Source organism: Nyctereutes procyonoides, unplaced genomic scaffold (assembly GCF_905146905.1).
Source record: "Nyctereutes procyonoides isolate TBG_1078 unplaced genomic scaffold, NYPRO_anot_genome, whole genome shotgun sequence".
In the NCBI taxonomy this organism is placed as follows: domain Eukaryota; kingdom Metazoa; phylum Chordata; class Mammalia; order Carnivora; family Canidae; genus Nyctereutes; species Nyctereutes procyonoides.
Window position 1 is genome coordinate 202,462 of NW_026575047.1, and position 22,999 is coordinate 225,460.

Here is a 22,999-nt window from a genome sequence, read left to right on the forward strand (position 1 = left end):
GGGCTTTGGGCATGGGGACCACACGGGAGGGGGCCCTGAGGGGGCGAGCAAGGCTGCGCTGGGCCAGCGGCCCCTCCTCCCACCAGCCGGGGTGGGCAGGCTGCCCTAGGGGGTGGCGGCCAGAGCTCCAGCAGCACAGGGAGGGCTCCCTAAGGACGCAGGACAGACTAGGGCAGGCCCTCGGGACTGGGGCCGGCACAGTGGGACCTGGGGGGAGAGGAGGCTGGCCCCCCAAAGGGGCTGGTCTGCCCTTGGACCATTGCCCTGGGGCTGCCTTGGAGAGAAGGGGGGTCAGGGCCGGGGAGCCCAGGTCCGAAGGGGCCCGCCCCCCTCGCCCCAGGACCCCGTGCCCTCTGGCTGCCCGGGCGGGGTCGCGACCCCGGAGAGAAGAGCACACGGGGTGAAATCACTGGTGTTTATTGGCTGTGATTCCATCAAGACTACACACGCGGCGGCCCCCCACATGCAGGAGGAGGCCAGGCGCGATGACGGAGGACACGACACCCACAGTCTAACTAAGCTCGGCTGCTCTGGGCGCCCCGCGCTGGGAACGGGACGCGGGCTTGGTACGAGCCCGCCCTGTGGGCTCCGAGCTGCCTTCGTGAAGTGTGAAAACAGCCGTTTAGAACAGACGTGGGACCGGGAGGAGTCAGGGGCGCGGGCGCAGCGAGGCGGCGGGGCGCGGGGGGCGCCCTCGCGGCCCGGGGCAGGGGGTGCGCGGTAGTATTGCGGTCTATCGTTATGGCTTGTCTAAGAGCGACGGGGGGCCACGCCCAGGCCCGCGACACGATGACGTTGCGATGTGGACAGAAAGGGCCCCGGGCACCGAGGCTGCGGCCTTTTTGTGATGATAAAACCCCCAAACACGTAAGACCTCGTTTACCTGAGATTCAACACATCGTGATGCAGAGGAAAACAAGGGTGGAGACACGGGGTTCGGGAGGCCCGCGGTGGTCCCGGGCAGGTCCGCCCCCCGACGCGCAGCAGGCTTCCGAGGGCGCGGAGTCTCCTCCCGGCTCTCCTCGGGGGTGTGGGGGTGCAGGGGCTGTGCCAGGGGACCCCCACCCAGAGCAGCCTCCGATGGGAAGGCCGGAGGCGCCAAGCAGGGAGGGAGTGGGCTGCGCCCACGGACTCAGGGGCAGCGAGTTCTGGGGGCGAGGGCTGTGCTCCCACCCGGGGCGGGGGGATGACCCCCGGGCCTATTGCTGTGTTTCCCTTAGTCTGCAAGACGACCGCGTCCTGGTGTGGGCCAGAAGCAAAGCCTTCCAGGGCAGTGGGCCAGGCAGGGACAGAGGACGGGGAGAGACAGATGGACAATGAGCGTGAGGGGTGTGGGTGGAGGTGGGCGGCCGCAGGCGGGAGGACCCCAAGATCCCGCAACCAGCTGTCACGGCGGAGGTGGGGGCTCCCACCCGCGCCCCCAAGGAGGCTGCTGCTCCCAGCCCGCGCCGCCTTCCCCCCACTATGGCTGTGCTCCTGAGTTTGGGGCGGATGAGCGCCCACCAGCGCGGGGACGGCACACCGAGGGGCGGTCGAGATGCCCGCCTGGTCGGTGCCCGGACCTCGGGCACTGCTGGGTGGAGGGGAAGGGCGGGGGCAGTCAGGGCCGTCCCAGTTCGGGGGGCCCACCCAGAGGAGCACGTGGGCGGGCCCGGGCTGCAGCACAGACCGCAGGGGCCCTGGGGGCGGGCGCCCCTGCCCCGGTGTTGGTGGCGATGGCAGTGCGGGGGTGGGGGGGTGGCGCAGGCTCCTGAGGCATGAGCGGGCGTGGGGCGGGCAGATCTAGGACTATGGCTTATAGTGGCGCTGGGGGGCTGCACTCTGCTCCCGACGTCCCTTCAGGGGCCTCGCGGAGGTACAGGGGAAGGTAGGCGAGGGCGCGAAGGGGGGCTCCGGGCGCGGCGGGGGCTGGCGGCGCCCGCTTACTTCTTGAACATGTCCTGCAGCGGCCCGGGCAGGTACTTGATGACGGTGTCCAGGATGCTCTCGTCCTCCTCCTCGGGCTCGTCCCCGCAGCCCGGCGGGATGGCCTTCTTGGGCCTGGTCAGGCTGCCCTCTGAATTGGCCTCCATGGCGGCCTGGGCCTCGGCCTCACGCTCCTCCTTCTTCTTGATGCCGTACTGGGGGGGGGGCAGGGAGGGGGGTCAGCCCGGGAGCAGGTCTCCCAACCCCAGGTCTGGCTGGGGCCACAGTCCCCGGGAGGGCTGGACCCTTCCTGCGCCTCGGGATCCCCCCAAGAGGTGGTGCCCGTGGCCAAGAAAGGGCCGCGCCGACTGCCGCCAAGACCCCGGAGGACAAAAGCCCCACCCAGGAGGGTGCCTGGGGGGGCAGGGGGACCCCGCCAAGAGTGCAGGGGCGACAGCAGAAGCTGGAGCCAGGGGGGGTGGGGAGCACGTTGAGAGCTGAGCAGAGAGGAAGGTGGGTCCCTACTGGCACCAAAGCTGCGGCCCCGCCCCAACCTGGCCCCCCCACGCAGCCACCCTGCGTGCCCTCCCAGGTGCCCTCCGAGGAAGCTGCCACCGTCCTCGGCCTGGGCCCGGGTCCTGCAGCAGCGGAAGGGACAGGCAGGATGCGTGCAGGCAGCGGAGGAGAACCCACTGCTCCATGGCTGGAGGGCCCACACAGCCCAGACCCCTGGCTGGGAGGTGCGGTCCCACCTCAGGCCGGCCCCGTCTCCCTACGTGCAGTGGTGACCCCGCCCCTGCCCGTGGACAGCCCGTGGAGGAGGGGGCACAGTGGCAGCTCCAGGTGGAAGCCCCGCAGCCCCATGCCTGGACATCCCGGGCCCCTTGTTTCCATTTTCCGGCCTGCGTCTCTGCCCCCGGAGATCATCCAGGTCTCCCCTGTGTAGTGGGTGGAACGGCGTCCCCCCAAGACTCATGTCACCCCGAACCTTAGAATGTGCCCTAATTTGGAAATAAGGTCTTTGAGCTGCTCTCAGGGTAAAGAGTTGATCCTGGACCCTAAATCGGTGAGGGTTTCCTTGTAGAAGAAAGAAGAGGACAGAGAGGCCACATGCAAGTGGACAAAGGTCGGCTGCGGGCGCAGGGCACCGAGGGCCGCCGGAGGCCACCGCAAGGGCACAGGAAGGACTCCGGGCGGGCAGCCCTGCCTGCCGCATCCGGATTCGGACTTCTCCCCGGAGCAGAGAGCACGAGCGTCAGAGAGGAGCCGCGTGGGGGTCCTGGGCGGCCTCGGGGCTGGTGTCCCGTGGTGGGCCCAGTCGGGACGGGGACGCCTGAGGTTCTGACCCGCACCCGAGGGAAGCGCTCGCAGGGGTAAAGCGGGACAAGCGGGGACAGTGCGCGTGTCGGCGATGGTCCCGATGCCAGATTTCTGCGGGTGCCCCACAAGCACAGGGAGGGCTCAGGGAGGAGGAGGCTCTGTCCGGGTTGGGGGGACCCCGTTCCTGCTCGGCTCTCTTTGCCCGCCCCTCCCGAAAAAAGTGGATTCTGGTTCTGGTTCTGGGGGCGGGGGCTGGCTCCCCAAGAAGGACCTTCCTCTGCTCTCGGGTTTCTGGGGGGCTGGCTGTGCCCCCCCAGCCCGCTGATGATGCTGAAGGAAACGTCTGCGCCCATTTCCCTGAGGCTGCGCTGGCTTCAGGCTGGGGAGGTGATGGCCACTGTGGCAGAGGTCACCGAGGAGAAAGCCGTGCTCTCCGCCCACCCATGGCCAGACCACAGCCTGTGGCCTCCTTGGGCACCTGCTGCAAGAGGGATGAGGGGGCCCCGAGCAGCCCACAGGCCCCTGTGCACCCTAGGGGCGCGGGGAGGGCACCGGGCACACGCACCAGGTGAGCGTGGACGTCAGGCCAGCCAGCCGCACGGACTGTGACACCCCCTCGCCCCGGCGGCGGCCCCGGCTGGGAAGAGGGGGCTGGACCGGCTTGGAGCCCCGGGGACGGAACATGGGCAGGAAGCAGGTCAGCCTGGGGAGAGCAGGCTCCCGAGGACATGGGCCGCCCGCAGATGCCCGTGTGCTCAGGGAACACTCGCGCTTCCACGAGAACACGCTGTGTGCGGCGAGCAGAGCAACCCCGACCAGGGACGCGGCCCACGAGCGAGCGCGGCCTGCAGTGTTAGGGCTGCCCCTCTGGCCGCCCGGCGAGGCTCCCCCAAGGTCGCAGTTCTCTGCAGGGGCGCGCCACTGTGCCGGGCTGGGGTCCCCATGGAGGTGCCCGGCCTCGCGGGGCGGCGGCCTTCAGAGCCGCTGGTGACCCGCAGCCACATGCTCCCGTGACACCCACCCGCGCCTCAGCCAAGCCTGGGGAGCGGCAAGTGATGTGTGGGCTGGCGGCTGCAAGCTGAGGGCGGCTGGGGGGGGCGGCACCCACGCAGGTGCCTCACCTGTGGCTCCTGGACCCCGCAGCGGGGCCGTGAGGGGGCGGACAGAGGGACGCTCCACCCACCAACCCCTGAGATGAGACACTTCCTGGGGTGACATTGCCAAGGGCCCTGTGCGCCCCAGAGGACGCGCGCCCCTGTCTGCTGGAGCCTGGGCTGGGCAGCTCAGCACCCCGTTTTCCAGCCCCACGAGGCCTGGGGGCACGTGGCTCCAGGGAGGGCTGGAGGAAGCCAGGTGCCTGGGGGCCAGGTGGGTCACCTGCGGGAACCACACCTCAAGGGCAGCGAGCCCACGGGCGGGGGCGGGGGGGTAGCCGGAGGAAAGGGGCAGGGTCCCCTGGCAGGGGGAAGGACGCACTGTGGGGCAGACCTCCCAGGAGCAGGACCTGGGGCGGGGCCAGGCAGTGGTGCTGGGGGTGCAGCGGGGACCAGGTGCCCCCGTCTCGAGCAGTCGCAGCATGAGCTGTGGGGCACACCCCCACCCCCGCTCTGAGCCCCCCCCCGGGCGGGCCGCATTCTGGAGGCTGGGAGACCTGGGCCCTTGGGGCTGCAGCGTCCAGGACACGTCAGACGCCTCCCGGCCTCGGACCCACGCGTGGGGGCTCACCCGTGTCCCCGTCTGCCCGGCACCACCGACACCCGTGCCAGTGCCCGCAGGTGACCACCATCTCAGCTCTGCAGCCGCATAGGGCAGGCCCCTGCCGGCGGACTCAGGATCCCAGCAGGCGCCCCCGCACAGCCCCGCCGTCCCCGCAGGGGGACCCTCCGGGCACAGGTCCCACCTCACCCGCGACAGCGGGAGGGACCCTCAGGCTGGGCAGGTGAAGAAACCGCGGCCGGCCCACCCCGCGACCGCAGGGAGATGCCACGGGGCCCCGTGCCCACGGGAACGGGACCGGTGCACAGGCCTGGCCACGGGGTCCCGGGAGGGGAGCTCACGCGGGGCGACCGGGCTCCGAGGGCACGGGGCCTTGATGGGGCTGGGGAGCTGGTTGTAGGACCCCAGCTGCTCCCGGGAAGGGGCTCCCACGTCCACCACCACCCGTTCTGTTCCCACCGAGCCGTCTGCGCATTCATTCATTCGTTCACTCCCTCACTCATTCACCAGCTCGGCATCCGTCAGGGGGGACATGGAACGGCAAAGCCCTGAGTGTCCCATAAAAGTAGGCGGGAAGCAAAGCCAGTGGAGGAGGGGGCTGGCGCCTCAGGGGAGACCGGGGAGAAGCGAGGGCAAAGGCGCTGGGGCACGGTGGGCCTGAGTCACCACAAGCCCGGGGCTGACCCCGGGGTGAAACGGGCATGCAACTTGGAGCGCCAGCAGGGTCCCCCCGGCAGGCCCGGGGCTCCCTGGGCAGCAGGCCGCCCCATCGCACCCCAGGGGCGCCGAGACCTGTCCAAGCACCGAGACCTGTTTGCAGGCTCGAGGGTGAGGACACATCGGGGTGACCACCCGGGGCAGCTGTGTCGCTGGACGCAGGCAGACGGACAGGGAGACATGGGCCTCAGACACGGGCCCTGGCCTGCCCACCCCCTGGACGACACCCCGCCCGGCACCTGCCGTCCTCGTCCTGCCCCCCGACCCATCCCCATTCCCCGCCCCAGCCACGGCCTGACCTGGGACCACAGGGGGGCCAGTGCACCGGGCAAAGCCAGGGGAGGTCTCTGCAGGTCCCCAAAGGCGCCCAGGGAGCAGTGCTGGGTAGCGAGGCCTGCCATCCGCACCCCCACCGATGCCGAGGCCCTGTGTGCCCGGGAGGCCTGCAGCCACCCCAGGGACGCCCCCCCAACCTTGGGGGGCCTGGCTCCTCCCCCAGGTGAGTGGAGCTCTCCATGCCGCGCCTGCACACCACATGCCCTGCAGGGCCGGGGCCACGCAGATCTCCTCCCTCAGACCCAGAGCCAGGGTCATGGGGTGAGGGGCACCAGGGAACCAAGCAAGGCAGCCCCCCCACCCCCGGCACCTGGGCCCGGCGAAACCCAGGGGTGCCCGGGGGCACAGCCCTGCCCGTGATGACTCACCCGCCAGGGCCCCGGGCGCCTACTCGCTGGGGGGCCTCCCCCTAGAACCTGGGGTGGGGCAGGTGAGGGCCGCTCCGGTAAGCGCGGGGTGGAGGCCGCAGACCACGGCCGGTCCTGGGGGCCTGGAGACCCCACGCGAGGACGGGACCCCCGCCCACCCCCCAGGGCTCCGGACAGTCCAATCCCAAGGTCTGTTCCGTGGAGCCGGCGAAGGGCGGGCGGAGGAAGCCCAGCGCGTCCCCGTCCCCAGGGCCCTGCGTGTGTCCCCCCCCCACCCCGTCCCTAGCCCCGTGCCCACCTTGTCCCGGATGCCCTGGCGCATGGCCTCACGCTCTGCCTCCATCTTGGCGTACTTGGCCTTGCGCTCCTCCTCCTCCTGCCGCAGGGCCTCCTGGCGCTCCTCCTCCTTCTTGGCGGCATCGGGGTCCTTCTCCTCGTCACCCCCAAGCATCTTCCCCATGTCCTTTGTGGCTCCTGCGGACAGGAGGCCGCTCAGTCCCGCCAGATCCCGTTGGCTGCGCTGCCCAGGGAGGGCCCCCCCAGCCTCCCCCCCGCGGTCCTGGGGTGTCCTCCTGTGTCTCGGGGAGGGGGGAGGCGGTCTGGGCAGCAGGGGGCAGGGCTGCGCGCGTGTGCCCGGGAGCCCGGGCCGGAGTCTCGTCTGCAAGCCCAGGCGGTGCAGGCACTGGGGCCCCGGCTCTGAGCTCCGAGGCCGCGGGCGGCAGCACCAGGGCCCCAATTTCTCGGCGGCACCAGACGCCACTTTTGTCACGAGCTCCTGATTCATGGGCAACAAGCACGTCCGCCGCCGCCCTCCGTCCTTGGCCCACGGGACACACATGGAATTACAGCCTCGGGGCTCAGCCGGCACCCAGGGCTCCCGGCGCGCAGCGCGGGGAGGGGCGGCCAGCTGCTGGGGCACCCCCACCCTCAGCCCCTGCCCTGCGGGCGCGAGCCTCTACCCTATGACCCAAGGAGCCCACCCAAGCGCTGCCCCAGGTGAGCCGGTGGGGTGCACTTGGGAGCCCCAGAGACAGGCTGGGGGGGGGAGCTGCCGTCATGCCCCTGTCCCCAGCCTGCTCTGACGCCCATCGCCGCCCCGCCCCCCTTCTCCCCAAAACCAGGGCCCCATGTTGGGACCTGTGCCCCCATGTTCGCGGGAGCGCGGACCCCACCCTGCCCGGCCCACCCCCCAGCTCAGGGCGTGGCGGGGGTGTCCCGAACAGTGCTGGGAGGGGGTCAGGCGGGAACCCGCAGCACCCACGCAGAGCACCCCTGCCCAGACCCCTGCCCCAGCTCTGCCCCCGGGCCTGCCCCTTCCGTGCCCCGGCTAACATGACGGTCCATCCCCTCGCCCCCCCGCCGCCCCCACGCTCTGCAGAAGTCTCCAACCTCTTGGGGGGAGGCTCTGGTGTCCCCCTCAGGCACATGCACCTGCTGCTGTTCCGAGAGCTCACGTTCCAGAACGCTGTCCACCGCTCCGACCCGCTGGGCACCCTGCATGCTGGTCACTGGCATGGGTGCGCCCACCTGCGGTCCACCCTACACAGCAGGGACCATGCACACCTGCACGCTGCACAAGTGAGCGCTCATCTCCGGAAGTTCTCCTGGACATCGTCTTAGGGTCACAGAAGACACCCAGCTGGTCCCAGGGTGGGTGCACTCCGAGTAGCCCTCCACGGTCGCTGTGATGCGCGGTCAGCGTGGGGGTGAGGCTCCAAGGCAACCACACGCTTTATTTGGATGTTGTCACTTTTCCCACTAATGTCCCTTTCCTCTTCCAGGATCCCATCCCAGGAAGCACATTACATTTAGGTTAAAGTCAGTTTTTGAAAAGAGAAAAGTATCTTTCACCTTGAAACAAACCTACGGTGAGAATTATAAACTGTAACGGAAAACTGAAATTTTTCTAAATAAATAAAGTCACTTGTCACGTTCAGGGCCGGGGAGTTCCACACGCAGCCGCCCGCTCCCCGAAAGTGAGTCACAGGTCAGCGCAATCTCTGTCGCACCCCCAAGAGGTGAAAAGAAAATTGTGTGAAATCTGACAAGTGAAGGGCTCGTCTGCGGAAAAGCTCGGGCGGCCCGGCCCGGAGAGCCACGCGAGGCAGGGGCCGGCTGCGCGGAGGTGCAGGGCCCAGGCGGCTGGGGACTGCGTGACAGGCCAGGAGGCCGCGGCCGGGGACTGCGTGACAGGAAGCACCTGGCAGGGTGCTGCGGGCCGAGGCACGACCCCGGAGTCCCGTGGGGCGCCCGATAGGAACCGGGATAAAAACGAGAAAACAGGCGGCGTCAGGCGGCCTCATGCCTGCAGGCACCATCACCGGAGATGATGCTCCAATTCGTTGGTCGCGGGGTCTCGTCCGTGTCTGCCGGGACCAGCCGCCGGCTCCCGCTGAGCCCCGACACCCAGAACACCGCCTGGCACGCCTGGGTGCTCAGATACTGGCCAACAACCAACGCCCACATTTTAAAAGATACGCATGATGCTCGGCCACCAACACAGCAGGCAGGGTGGGGGCTCAGCCCCAAGGACCCCTGGCCCCTCCCAGGGCGGGGGGCCACGGGCAGCTTCGCGCCCTTCGTGGGGGAGCGTCCTGGAGCTCTACTGCATCTCGTAAGGAAAAAAAATGAGCCCCCCCCGGGGGGTGCTCAGCGGGTGAGCATCTGCCTTGGGCTCAGGGTGTGACCCTGGGGTCTCGGGATCGAGTCCCGCATCGGGGTCCCCGCAGGGAGCCTGCTTCTCCCTCTGCCTGTGTCTCTGCCTCTCTCTGTCTCTCTCATGAATAAATAAAATCTTTTAAAAATAAAAAAAGGGAATAAAATAAGTATTACAAAGGCACCAAGCTGTCCCCTGCCCACCGCCTCTTTCCCCGCTGACACGGTCCGTACCTATGATCGGTGACACCCAGGGAGAACCCACCACAGGGCATCCTGGACTAGCACAGATATGGGACGATGCTCCAGCCACAATGACTCCAAAAGCAGCAAATCCTCAGGATTGGCCCTAACCAAGAAAACCCCAGAACATGTGGGTAGAAACCATCTCCTCGGATGCCAGGCTTGGTCGACGCTGCCACTCCTGGTGGGCACGCTTCACACGGTGAAGGTGCCAGTGACACCAAGACTGGAGCCCGTTTGTGTGCGGTCCACGCCGTTCTCCCCGCAGAAACGCCAACAATCCATCCCCTTCTCCGTTTGGGCTTGGGGCCATGTTAACCCTCACGCGGCAGTGCCCACGTCGGCGACCCGACCCCCCGCCCAAGGGAAGTGCCCTCACCGTGCATCTGAGGTGTCCGGGGAGCTGCAGGCGGCACAAAGGTCATCAGAGGGGAGGCGTTCTCAAGCGAGACAGCGTGTGCCGGGGGCGCTGGGGAGGCACGCCCTCTCGGGGTCTGGGGAGAGGCGAGGTCGGCGCCGGGGCTCGCAGAGCGACAGTCATCAGCACGCTGTGAGCCCGCTGTCCTCAGGGTGCTCAGAGCAACGGGGGCACGCAGGGCCGCTGACTGGGCAAAGCGGCACACTTTACGCCGTGAATGTTTCATCACAATAAGAAAAGGGAAGCATAAACTTGAAACGACCTATAATCTTACATCTGAAAAAGAAACTCAGGCTGCAGAACTGACCTCAAGGCGCTGGCAGAAGGCGGTGGCGGGAAAGACACAGGTGGGACACCTGGGGAAGCAGGAGGAAACCCCACACCCGGCCTCGCGCGCAGGGGCTGGGTGGTCGCACCGAGTCGCCACCACCGTTGTGCGTCTGGAGCCAGAGCAGGCCTTGACCCAGCAGAGCCCAGGGCTCCGAGGCCGGCGGCGCCCCCAACACGCATGTTCCTGGGGCGGCAGGAGCGCGCGGCCACCTCCGGGGGAAGAACGAGGGGCGCAGAAGCCGGCGGTGGGCGTGGCCCACACGAGTGGGTGCACTGGGCCCCTTCAGGACTTGGTGCTCAGGCACCAGGGGTGGCAGGTCTGGGGCCACAACACTGGAAATGAGGAAAAATGCGCGGGAAAACGCTGCGGACCGAGAGGACCTTAGCGTGACCAAGTGATACGTGGTATCCGAATACGGCTGAAATCGTGAATGAAGCAGATTTTCTAAGACACGCCGTCAAAAGCTGAGAAGTGTGTCTAAGAATTCACAGATGGGCTCCTTCAAACATTCAAGAAACAGATAATTCTAATGATATTTAAACTGTTCTTGGAAAGGAGAGAAAAGAAGGAAATTCCTCAGGTTATTTTTGTGAAATCCGCATAAGGACGATGCCAGCAGCCGGCAGAGCGACCGTGGGCAGCCCCCACTTCCCCACTTCAGCAGTGCGACAGGCGACCGAGGGCGGGGGGAGTTCCAGAGGAAACAGCACTCGTGATGGGGGGGCCCTTTAGGGAAGGAGATAGGGTCCCGCGTCCAAGACCATTGCGCTCCTCAGGCCACACCGCGTGCTCTGCAGGCTCAGAGGCTTCCCCGCCCCAAGTCCCTGTGCCCCGCCCCAAGTCCCCGTGCCCCGCCCCCCGCGCTCACCCTGCCCCAAGTCCCCGTGCCCCGCCCCCTGCACCCGCCCCGCCCCCGTGCCCGCCCCGCCTTAAGTCCCCGTGCCCCGCCCCCCCGCACCTCTACCCCACCCTGGCCAAGGGCAGGCAGGTGCACCCAGCCCTCCTCCTCCTCCTCCTCTTCCTCCTCTTCCTTCTCCTCCTCCTCCTCCTCCTCCGCCTCCTCGGAGCGCCGCCCTGCCACCTCAGCCAGAAGTGGCGCCCTTGCTCAGGGTCTAGGTTCACAACAGCTTCACGCAGGCCTGACAGTCTGCCCATCACACGTTTGACACACGTGCACACCCACAAAACCATGGCCGCAGTCAAGCTGGTGGACACGCGCGTCTCCCCAAAGCATCCTCACCACAAGCTCCCCCACCCCCGAAGGCGAGGTGGGTGTACCTCGGTTGCCGGCGTAGGATGTTCGAGGTCCCCCCATGGCGCTGCAGCCACGCACACAACACCCGGCGGTTCCCCTTTCTTGCCGACACGCGGGCCCATCGCACGAACGGGCATGGGCCCCTCCCATCCGGGCAGGTGGTGTGTCCAGGGCACCTGCTACCACACGCTCCCCGCCCGGCCTGGACCCTGAGCTGCCTGCCGCCCACCTACAGGCTGTGCATCGGCGTCCGGGTCCACGTGGACTCGGGTCCATGGCCGTGAGTGTCCGCTCACTTCTCAACTGGCTGCTGGCCTTCCTGTTACCGTGGGCAAGAGGCCCACGTACATTCTGTACACACGTCCAGTTTTGTCTTAAAGATGCAGCTTCGGGTTTTCTTCTTCCTGTGTCCTTCACATCTGCTCTGAATTTTATTTCCTTTCTTATTTTTCTTTTTTTAAGATTTTATTTAGTCAAGAGAAAGAGGGAGCACGAGTGGGGGGGAGGGGCAGAGGAAGCCCGAGGTGGGACTCGATCCCAGGACCCCCGGATCCTGACCTGAGCGAAGGCAGACGCTCCACCCCCGCGTCCCCCAGTTTACAATCCTTTCTCGTTTGCCTTGAGACTCTTCCCAGACCCATGGCTCATTCAGAGGCATGTTGTCCAGTTTCCAGGCACCTGGGGGGTTTCCAGGTATCTTCCTGTTACTTTTCTTGCCCCGTCCCCCATTTGGCACGACTGAAATCCTTCACGTTCCTGACTTCGTGCTTTACGGCCCGGACATGTTCTGCCCTCGCACGTGTGAGCGGAAGGCACACCTGGGCTCACCGGGAGTGTTCGCGCGCCAGGCAGGGTCGGTGCTCCTTGTGCGTCCTTCCTGGTTCTCCGTCTGTTTCATCAGCTCCTCAGTGTCTCACCTAAACCTGAGGATTTGTCTATTTGTCCCTTTGCTTGTGTCATGAAGCTCGTGTCTGGGGTAGAAACAGTGGACACCGCGACATCCTCTTCCTCCGTCGGCACCTTTGGCACCAGGAGCGGCCTCCTTCGTCCCTCTACCAGCCTCTGCTCTGGAACCTACTTTGTGTGCTGTCAGCGGATCCACACCAGCTTCCTTTTGAGCAATAGGAGCACCGTGTATCTCTTCCACCTTCTTACCTTACCCTGCATATGTCTTTATACTTGAAGTGAGTTTCCTGCCGGTGGCATAAGATTGGGTCTTGGTTTTCCGTGCCACCTCCCAGTCTCTGCCTTTGGGCGAGCGTGCTCCACCGGCCTGGGCAGACGGGCCGTGAATCCCATCTACGCGATCTGTCCGAGCAGAAGGGAGGCTTGTCGGAGGGTCACCCCCAGACCACGCGGCTCTGCTCCCACCTAACAGAGCCCCAAATAAGCCAGGGGAGAATCAAAGTGTCTCAGCAACCTGACCACATCTGGAATGAAGCTCACAAATATATTTAGGAAAACAAAAATATCCCACGCAGCAGGGTGGAAGTCAGAACGTCTGGCACCCAGGGAACCGCTGGCAGACGCTCCGGGCACTAAGCAGGTACCACACATGACGAGGAAGCCACCCAAGCCCGGGAGAGCCGACTGCGCACGGACATACGGGGGAACACCGGACCGCTGCAGACTCCAACGGCAAGTAACAAGCACGGCAAGGTGTCAGTAAATAAGAGAAAATTCACCTAAAATGTATAAATCACAATGTGGCAGCTACAAGGTATCCAAAAATTGCATGGAGTAAAAGAAAGATGTTGGATTAAAATCAAAATGTTAAAGATCAATTTAAAATAAGTGCATTTTATCTATTCGACCAGCACTAGTCCTACGAAACCCTGAGCGGGGAGCGGGCGCATAAGGTGCATTATGGGGGGGTCGCAGGTTGGCGTGATCCCTGTAGAGGGCACTTGGGGAACGCGGGTCACAATTCCAGCACCTCCTTGAACGTCTTGGATTCGCGGCAGCAAGGATGTAACGGATTCCGACCACCCCCACCCCAGCCCTTCCCGACCCCCACCCCGGCCTCCCTGTGCGGCCGCGTCAGCCCCTGCGGCTCGGGGTCCCCCGTCCAGTAACAGCTGCGCTAATTGCAACGAGCACACGACGGGAGACACGTGGTACATGGGGGCTCCCGGGAGCATAGTGGGGCTTTACGTCCCGCCCCAGCCCCCTCGGCCTGCTCGGAGGAGGCCCGCCCGCGGTGGGGGGGAGCTGCAAGCCTCTGCACACGCCCCCCCACACACACACAGCCTCGTGCCCCTGGCCGCCCACCGCAGGGCAGGTCGCACCCCTTGGAGCGCAGGGTGCCATTGCCAGGGCTCCGCCGATGACTCCACAGCACAGGGGGGCGGGCACGGTGTTTTAAACTCAGAAATGGACCTGACGCCGTCCCTCCCTGAGGAAGTATTTTTAAGTAAAGAGTGATGCCAGCGAGTGACCTGAAGGCCACGCGGTCCGATTCTGTGCGGCCTCTGGACTCCGTGCGGTTTCCCTTCCCCACAAGGGCGGCCCGCTGGTCCCTGGATCCACAGGGCGAAGGCGGAGGCGGGCGCGGGGACAGCACGGGGCTCCTGCCAAGCCCCGCCGACACCCTGCCCCCAGGGCCGCGACGGTCATGGCCTGGAGCCCGTGTGCACACGAGCCGCAGACACTCCTGGACAGCGGACCCCCCCCCCACCCCGACAGGAGGGGCTCGGGCCCGCACCCCTCACCCTCCAGGGAGAGAGCAAGCCGGCCACTGCCCACGTGGTGCGCCCGCCACCTGGGGCCACTCCGGCTCCGACCTGGGCCTGTGGCAGCTGCGCCCCGGGGCCCTGGGCCCAGAGCCGCCCGCCAGCGCAGCGCCTGCCTTCCCCGGTGGCCTCGGCTCGGGCACACCCTCGTCAGCCACGTGGGCCTCCCCCACCTCACGACCCCCGATGCCCGTGCCTGCTGGGGGTCCAGGCAAGGGCGTGGGCTCCGGGCTTCCAGGGAGGACGTGGCCCCGTGAGCCACGCGGTGCCAGGCCTGGGACGCTGGGCGCGGCTTGGGTGTGGTCTCCGGTCACCCACTCCCCACTCGCGGGGCGCCGGCTCTCCTGCGATGCCAGCCGCGCGGCGGCCGAGGCCAGGCACCACCAGCCCCTGCTCTGCCCCAGAGGCGCAAAGCCCCGGGACAGGGAGGCCCCCCCCCACACATCCAGGCCCGGATCTCACAGGGTGGGGCCAACTGGGCACTTGGCCAGCCCCGCGCGGGGCAGGAAGCCGGGGAGGTGGGCCTCCCACAGCCTCCCCCCTGACGGCAAGCCGGGGCAGGATGCTCCCTGCGGGGCCACCCTCCTCCCAGGGCCCTGTCACAGCTGCCTGACCCGGGTCCCCACTCCTGAGTCCCCGTAGGAACTGGCACCCAGCATACAGCACCCTTAGCACCAGGCACCCAGCGTGCAGCACTCTCAACACCCACAGCCAGCACTCAACTCAGCACTGAGCACCTGGCACCCAGCACCCTCAGCACCCACAGCACATAGCACATAGCACTCAGCACCACATACCCAGCGTGCAGCACTCAACACCCAGACCCAGCACTCAACACACAGCACTGGCACCTAGCACCCAGCACCCAACATACAGCACCTCAGTACCTAGCACCTAGCACTCAACACCAGGCACCCAGTGTGGAGCACTCTCAACACCCACACCCAGCACTCAACACCCAGCATTGAGCACCTAGCACCTGGCACCCAGCATGTAGCACTCAGCACGAGACACCCAGTATACAGCATCCTTGGCACTCAGAACCAGAACCCAACACCCAGCACTCTCAGTACCCAGCATTCAGACCCAGTTTAACATCCAGATGCCAGCAATCAGTACCCGGCATCCTCAGAACTTAGCACAAAGCATTTAGCACCTGGGACTCAATAGATGGCACTCAGCAGCAGCAGCACCCAGCACACAGCACTCAGAACCCAGAACCCCAAGCCCTCTGCTGGGTCCTGAGCAGCTGCCTGGCCTCAGTCCGGCTGACACAGTTCAGTCAAGCCCACTGAACCAAGGGGGCCTCCAGGGTGGAATGGGGACCCTCCCTTAGGCTGCCCCTAAGAAACGGAAGCCAGAGCTGCGGACTGAGTCCTGAGAGGGTAGAGAAGTCATTCCCCCACTCCCCACCCCCGGGAGATGAGAAAAACGGAGCAAGTCTAGAGAGCAGAGATTTGGGGGCACTTGGGGGCTCGGTCAGGCAAGCACCCGAGTCTTGGTCTTGGCTCAGGCCGTGGTCTCATGGGTTGTGGGACGGAGCCCGCGTGGGGCTCGCTGCTCAGCGCAGAGCCGACTTCTCGCACACCCCTCCCCCAGCTTGTGCTCCCTCTCTCCCACGTAAATAAAATCTTCGGAAAGAAGCAGCCAATCTTTAAAAGGAAAAGAAGAGACTCACAGAAGCCGGAACACAGGCAGGTGGAGAGCAAGGGCTGCGCAGACCCCAAGCCTCCATCCCTGCTACACAGGAGCAGAGTGCTCCCCGCCCCACACCTGGGGTGCTCTCCCCGCCCTGCCCCCCAGAGCGCTCCCTGCCCCCGCAGCAGTGCTCCCCGCCCTACCGGGGTGCTCCCTGCCCCGCAGCAGAGTGCTCCCCACTCCACGCCCCCTCCCCGAGTGTTCCCCACCCCGCAGCAGAGTGCTCCTCACCCCACCCCTCGGGAGTGCTCCCCGCCCCTCCCCACCTGGGTGCTCCCCACCCCGCCCCTCTGGAGTGCTCTCCCCCACCCCCCGGGTGCTCCTCTCTGATCCATGTTGCCCTTGGCGTCTGCCTGGCCTCGGGCTCACTCTGCAGGCCCCCGCGGCTGTGCGATCCCTGAGAGCCCCTCGCGCGGGAGCTCCTACAATGAACGCTTTGATCCCAACCAGAACTTCCTGCCAACGGAAATAAACGACTTTCCTTCTCGGCTGACGTAGAATACATCCACTTTATTCCCGTTCGGGGGCTGAAGCTTTATAACCGAGCTGTAGCTTAACCAGCGAGGAGCACCCTGTCCTGCGGGAAGGGCTGTCCTTCGTGGTTCGGGAGAAAAGGCCGTTTCTCTGAGGTCTTTCCAGCCTCCGAGAGACGTGGGATAAGTGGGTCTCTCCCGAGCCCAGGGGAGCGAGCGGGCGCCCACCCTGGTGGTGGTGTTCTGTCACCCCCTTGCTGCTGGCTGCCCATGGAGACGCCCCGCTCTCGAGGACGAGCAGGGAGGGATGCAGCCCTGCCTTGGAGGGCTCGGGGCCTGGGACCAGCCTCTGAGATCAACTCCACCTGATGTGCTCCAGGTACCGGGGCGGGTGCTCCAACACTGCCCACCTGGTCGGGAGGGCCTATGCCACCCTGGCCTCACCCTCAGGGTAGGCTCCCGTGGGTGGACACTGGGGGTCCAGCAGGACCAGCTGGGCTCTCAGCCTGCCCGCAGCTCTGACCCGGGTCCTAGAGGGCAAGGTAGGGAGTGTCCGGGAGGAACCCTGTGACCTGACGCTGGCACAACCAGGAGTCACAGAGCCAGCGGGAGGGGTGCTCCAGATGCTTAACAGAAGCAGGTGCCAGACCGGGGAGTGGGGGGCCTTGAAGGAGGGGCTTCTCTGGCCAGGGCTCCCGGCCCAGAGGGACACTCGCCTGCAACCCCCGCCATGTGAGCACCCAGCTGGGAACCCCGGCAGCCCTGCCACATCTGGGCGCCGGCCCCCAACAGCCCCCCAGCCGTGCCCGCACACGGCCAACAGCCTGCCGCCCCAGGGCGCAGAGGCCCCCGACCACAGCGGCACCCGGAGGCTCCCCCTGCCGTACGCGTCTGAGATGCTCTCCCGTCCATGGAGGGCTGGGTGACAGTGCCCAGGTCCCTCCCACACCCCTGCGGCTGGCTCAGCAGAGCCGCTGTCCCCTCAGACGCGCGGGCCTCGGGCCGGGGGCCGCTCAGCCCTCACCCTGATGCCCTGAGCACAGGCCCCAAGCCCTCCCACTCCCAGGAGAGAGCAGCCTCCCTAGTCCAGGCCGGCCCAGGCCGAGCGCTCCAGGACTCGGGACACAGTGACCAGGCCCCGGGGAGCCCAAGGCAGCGGGTGTCCCGTCATGTCCTGCTGTCTCCATGCGGTGCCCCCGGCTCATCTGTGCACCCTCGAATCCCAGCTCAGGTGCCCCCCCGTGAAGCCCTCACCCGCCCCGCACGAGCCCCGAGCACCCGAGCCTGCTCTGGACGTGGAACAAGGCACCCGAGGCAGGGCAGCAAGACAGCCGGCCGCGAGCCGGTGGTCGGGCCTGACTTGGCCTGCTCGCGTCTACACCCGCCACCGACCTCGTGTGACTATAGCTCCAGGGCCATCGCCGCTTCCTGGCCTCGGGCACTCTGCTTTCAGATCACAGCCTGGAGCCCCAGCCCCTGGCCGTGTCCAGTCCACCGCCACGACTCTGCAAGGCCCTCTTCTCTGAGGGACCGAGCATCCAATCTGGGGGGAGTCCCAGGGTGGCCCCAAGGGGACCCCCCTCCCCGGCCGCGGTGTCCACGGGGATCCCATCTGACTCTGAAGGAACCAAAGTGCCCCCGGGTCACCCCACAAAGAACCCAGCCCTGAGGGCAGACCCTCCAGGTCCGCTCCGGGGGCCCGGGACGGGGGGGGGGGGCGGGGCGGGGCGGGTCTGGGCAGATCCTGCCCCGGCAGGCAAAGGAGCCCGGGGCCGTGTGCGCCCCGTCCTGTGGTCCTGCCTACCCGCTGCAGGGAGGCCACCAGTCGGGCCGCCCCTCATCCCACTGCTCAGTCCCTGGGGCCAAGGACAGCCCCCTCCCGGCGGGCAGGCCCCTCCTGGCCGCCGGGCCCTGCCCTCCCTCTCCCCCCGGGCAGCCCCGTCACCACTGCCACACCGGCCAGCGCCCCCTCCCCTTCCTGCCAGTAGCGGGTGCCTCGCGGCCCCAGACAGACTGTGGAGGACAGAGCCCTCGCCGAGGGCCACACAGCGGCGGCGGCGCCAGCAGCCCCCCAGCCAGGCTGGGCTTCAGCGCGGCTGCACGCAGGGACGTGGGGAAGGCCCGGGTCTTCGGGGACGCCACCGCCGTCCCATCTGCAGCCGAGCTCCTGGCCCAGCAGCCCCTGAATTTCGGGCTGGCGCTGAGTTCATCACCCCCGAGCCTCAGGGTGGACCCGGCCCTACAGAAACAGCCACGCCCGGGGCCTGTGGGCGCCCCGCTGCTCTGCCTCTGGACACGGCCTGTGCAGCCTGGAGCCGCCGCTGCCACCAGGTCGCCCCCGAAGGCTCCTCCACGAGACACGCGGTCAGGACCGCACAGCAGCCCGGCCGGCCGGGGACGGTCTCCCACGGCCACGGCCCCGGGAGGCTGCGTCCAGGCCCTCGACCCCGCCGCCCCTCCTGCCGCTGGCCTCCCTCCGCGCGGCGGCGTGGCCTCTGGGCGTCCAGCCCTGACTCTGTCTCTCGGTTTGTTTCTGATACTTCTGTCTGTCCATCTGTGTCTCTCGCCCTTGGGTTCATCCGTCTTGATCTCAGGCCCCCCATCGCCCGCAGGTCCCCAGGCAGCCTGTGCCCCCCTGTCCCCCGCTGACCTGCCGCCCGCCTGCTCTCTGTGTCTCGGGTCCACCTCTCTGAGTGGCCTCCCGGCACCATCCCTCTGGGTCCGGGTCCGTCCCTGTCGGTCTGTCTGCACGCACTCATCCTGAGAGGCCAAATGATGCTCGTCCAGGGGGAAATAAAATACAAGGTCTCACCGGGGAAACCCGCACGCAGCCCCCAACCCCAGCAGGGGGTGACAAGTGTTGGGGGCGGCACCTGGCTGGGCCACCCCGTGACGGCTGCAGACAGGGCGCTCCAAGGTGCCTCTGCCCCCCTGCAGCTCCCACGTGTCCCCGTCGCCGCCGCAGGAGAAACTTTGGGCTGACATGGAACAAAGGGAATCTAGGCAGGCAATTACCCAGCTAATTTCAGCCATGTAGACAGCCAAATCAGATATTTCAGGTTCCTCACAAACCCACCTCAGGGCCTGAATTAGCCACCTAATTAATTATCTGTAACAGCCTGGGACTGGCTGGGTGGAACGCCGACTGCTCCCAGAGCCAGGATGCTCGTCCCTGAATCATGTCCTGGTGACGTAATCATTATAATTAGACTCAACCTGCAGCCTAGCCTTGACCACAAAATCTCCGGGAACGTGGCCCCAGGCCAGCCCCCGGTGTCTTTCCACTTAACTCACAGCAGCAGAAATGTGGCACTTCCGACAGGGACAAGCCCACCCCTGGGGCCCCGGTCCTGGGCTTGGTGGCCCTGCCATCCTGCCCCCCACCAGTGGTGCAGCAGCCCCCCACCTCCAGAAGCAAGGCCCCGACCCCTCCTGCCGCTGCAGCAGCGCCACGAGGTGCAGCGCCTGACTCACGCCAGGCTGCGAAGGTGACCTGGTCAGGGTGTGGCCCACAGAGGCCACCACGGGAAAACACCCGGGACGGCGGTCAGGTGCTGCTGCAGGCAGCCGCGGGGAGCCGATGCAGCAGCCGGGAGCGCTGGGGCACACGGGATGGCCGGCGGGCCCCACGGCTCCAGCGCTATGCACCCAGGCCGGTGGGGACCTCAGTCCGTCGCCCTGCCCGCCTCCTGGGCCAGGGTCTCTGGCCACGACACTGTCCTTTTGAACCAAACAAGCACAGGATTCCCTTCAGATACGAGCCAGCGGGGTTCGACGGGCGGTCCCCCCACGCCCGCTCACGCCAGCACACACACCGCTGCACCACCTCTGTGGAAGGGGGCCGGGGATGCACGGCCACCGTGGCATCTTCTCGTGCCCCTAGGTCCCACCGGCCCTGGCTCGCTGTGCCCGCTGCTGCCGCCACCCCAGGTGAGCCCACTGCCCCAGCTCTGGTGGCCTCCCGCCTCCCCTGCTGTAGCCACTCTACAGCTTCCCCAGGCTCTGCTCCCCAAGAGCAAAGCCCCCATGGGGCCCAGCAGACCCTGCCAGTTGCACTTGGCCCTTGGCGCCCCTGGCACGCACCCTAGGCTATCCTCCCAGAGGGGAGGGTGCTGCCGCTTAACCACCGACCCCAGCCTTGGCGCGGCCTGGATGGCTCTGCCCCGACCACAGTGTGCCAGGCTGCGTCCTCCCCCGCCCCGGGGCTCCGTCCTGAGGGGGCCGGTGGGCAAGTGAAGCCTGAGGGGGGCCGTGTAGGGAGTGTGCCCCACGAGGTGTGTGGCCAGTGACCCCCTGGGAACATGATGCCCCTACTCCCTACCTCCCAGGGCCTGTTTCATCACGAACTCCATGACGATGGCTTTGATTCCTCAGCGGCTCCTCCAAGGGTCAGAACTCACATGCAAGTGTGGCCAGGAGTTCTCTGCTGGGGGAGAGGAAGTGGTCACAGGTCACCCTGAGCAGGCCGGGGTGAGGGTGGCTTCCTCATCTGTACCTGCTGGCCCCTGAGCACGGGTCTGTGGTCTGAGGATGGCCTCACAGGTCAGGTCTGCACCGAAGGGCTGGAGCCGACGCTGACAGGGACACCGGGGGCTGGGGCTTCCACCCCACACCCTGACCCGGGCACGTAGATCCCAAGACCTGCTCCACCTACAAAGTGGTCTCACCTGGTCCCTGGTTTTCTGAAACCAGCTTATGGTGGCTACTGCGGGGATGGGGATGTGGCGCAGAGCCCGGGAGAGCACAGCTCCCAGGAGCCAGGCTGCCTGAAGCCCGGTCGGGCCCAAGGGGTGTTTGAAGGTGACTGGCTCTTCCGACTCCTTGCTGGGCCCTGGGCCACAGGGGTGGGGGGTCAGGGGGGTCACCTAAGGGACAGCAGGACTACAGAGGGGTGGGGCCCGGCCGGATGCCCCTTCAGGGAGCTCCCCTCGGCTTCTGACAGGAGTCCCGGGAGACCAGGCTGTACCCAGGGGAAGTTCCTGTGCCCACTGCCACCAGCACGGTGGAGACCGGGGTGGGAGACCCCGTGGGAGGGCCGGCCGCCACCTGCGTCTGCTGCCCCCCACCTGCGCCTGCCGGGCCTCCAGGGTCCAGGTCGCTGAACTCTGGTGCGGAGGCGCTGCCTAAACCAGGGGCTGCAATGCTCCCCCCTCCCCGCTTGTGGGGCCTCTGGGGCAGGGCAGCCCGGGGCTGAGATCCAGAGCTTTCCGGTGTTCTCCTCCCAGGAGACCCGCGCTCGTGCTCGTGCGGCCTGGGGGGGACGGAGGGGGGAGTGCTGGGTGGGGGGGCGCCTCCCCGCAGGGCGCTGGCGCACAGGGCGCCCTTGCCGCAAAGCAGATTCTCTTCCGAACTTCTGCCCTGGCTCCTGAGGGGTGGGGAAGCCGGGGCCCAGCCGCAGCCAGGCTCGGGGCGCCGCGGGAGTCCCCCAGGCTTGGGCCGCTCCCGCTGCCGCCGCACCCCTTGGCTTTGCGCGCGGGCGAGGTGCCCTGCGGCCCTGGGGCGGGGGCGCGGGGGGGGCGGGGAGGGGCAGGGGCGGGAGGGCAGGAGCCCCGACCGCAGCGGGAGCGAGGAAGAGGCAGCGCGGGGCCGCTTCAGCACCGAGTCCGCGGACAGCGCCCGCCCGGGGCCGGGGTGCGGGCGGGGCGGCGGGGCGGCGGGGGGGGGTAGGGGGGCGCTGGGGGGCGCTGGGGGCCCTCCCGGGGGGCCGGGGGCGGCGCGCGGGAGCAGGGGGGAGCTGGGGGGAGCTGGGGGCCCTCCCGGGGCCGGGGCCGGGGCGGGGCGGGGCGGGGCGCGGGCGGGCGGCGGGGGCAGCCGGGGGGCCTTGCCGGGCGGCCTTGCCGGGCGGCCGGCGTGCGGGAGCGGGGGGAGCGCGGTTACCTTCCCGGGCCGGGGCGCGGCGGCGGGCGTGCGGTCAGCGGCGGGGCGCGCTCGGGCCGGCCGGGTCCATGTGGCGCCGGGAATGCGGCGGCGGCTGAAGGGCACGGCGAGGAGGGCGCGTCACGTGGAGGCGCACCCCCCCCCCGCCCGCGTCCGGGCGTCACGACGGGGCGGGGCCAGCGGGGCGCGGGGCGGGGCCACGGAGCCGCGCCCCCGCCCGCCCCGCCCGCCCCGGAGGCCCCGTCCGCTCCGCCCGGCGCCGGGAAGGGGCTCCCGCCGCGCCCACGGGGTCCCGACCCGGGCGAGGCCCCTGCGCGGCCCCGCGACCCCGCGCCGCTCCCCGGCCCCGGCGCCCCAGGGCGGGACGGGGGCGCCCCCGACTCCGGGCCCCCACGCGCCCCGCGGAGGGAGCCGCCCGCCGCCGCCGTATTTCTCAGAGCAGGAGCGCGCGACGCGGACGGCTCCGCGGGTCTGGGGGCGGGGCCGGCGGGGCCGGGGGCGGGGCCGGCGGGGCGTGGGCGGGGCCGGGGCGGGGCCGGGGGCGGGGCCGGGGGCGGGGCCGGGGCGGGGCGGCGGCCCCCGCGGGGCAGGGACGCCTGAAGGTCGCTGCGGACGCTCCGCCCCGCCGCCCCGCCCCCGCCGCCCCCTCCCCCGGCCTCCGGGATTTCCCCGCCGCCCAGCCGCACTGCGGGGAGCGCAGGGTCGCCGCAAGGTCGGAGGCTAAGCGGCCGGAGCCGCCCCCGCCGGCCGCGCCCGGGCCCGGGACGCACCTCCCAGGACACACTGGCTGCAGCCTCCCTGGATCCCAGGCCCCGGCTCCGGCCCCCACATCCTCGCTTGTCCTGCTGACGGGTCCTGCCCCGCAGATCTGGGCCAGCGGGTGAGGGAGGTGCTGCCCAAAGGGGAGCCGAGGGCTGCACGGAGCCCCTGCGCTGCCTGCCCGGCTGACCCCCGT

The 22,999-nt window shown here is 68.0% G+C and overlaps 1 protein-coding gene across 2 annotated transcripts; it reads right to left on the reverse strand.

Annotated features, from left to right (window-relative positions):
- Positions 1–1,779: 1,779 nt before the first annotated feature.
- On the reverse strand, positions 1,780–22,179 carry CPLX1 (complexin 1). 2 transcript variants are annotated; one of them, XM_055326030.1, is made up of 4 exons: positions 22,045–22,179; positions 20,489–20,593; positions 6,661–6,836; positions 1,780–2,120 (listed from the first exon to the last, which is right to left on the reverse strand). In XM_055326030.1, the coding sequence occupies exons 2-4, from the start codon at positions 20,517–20,519 to the stop codon at positions 1,923–1,925; spliced, it is 405 nt and encodes a 134-aa protein (XP_055182005.1). In that variant the 5' UTR covers positions 20,520–20,593; positions 22,045–22,179; the 3' UTR covers positions 1,780–1,922. The 2 variants fall into 2 exon arrangements, with proteins under 2 accessions (XP_055182005.1, XP_055182006.1); XM_055326031.1 differs by having other exon boundaries at positions 20,489–20,590; positions 22,045–22,150.
- Positions 22,180–22,999: the final 820 nt, after the last annotated feature.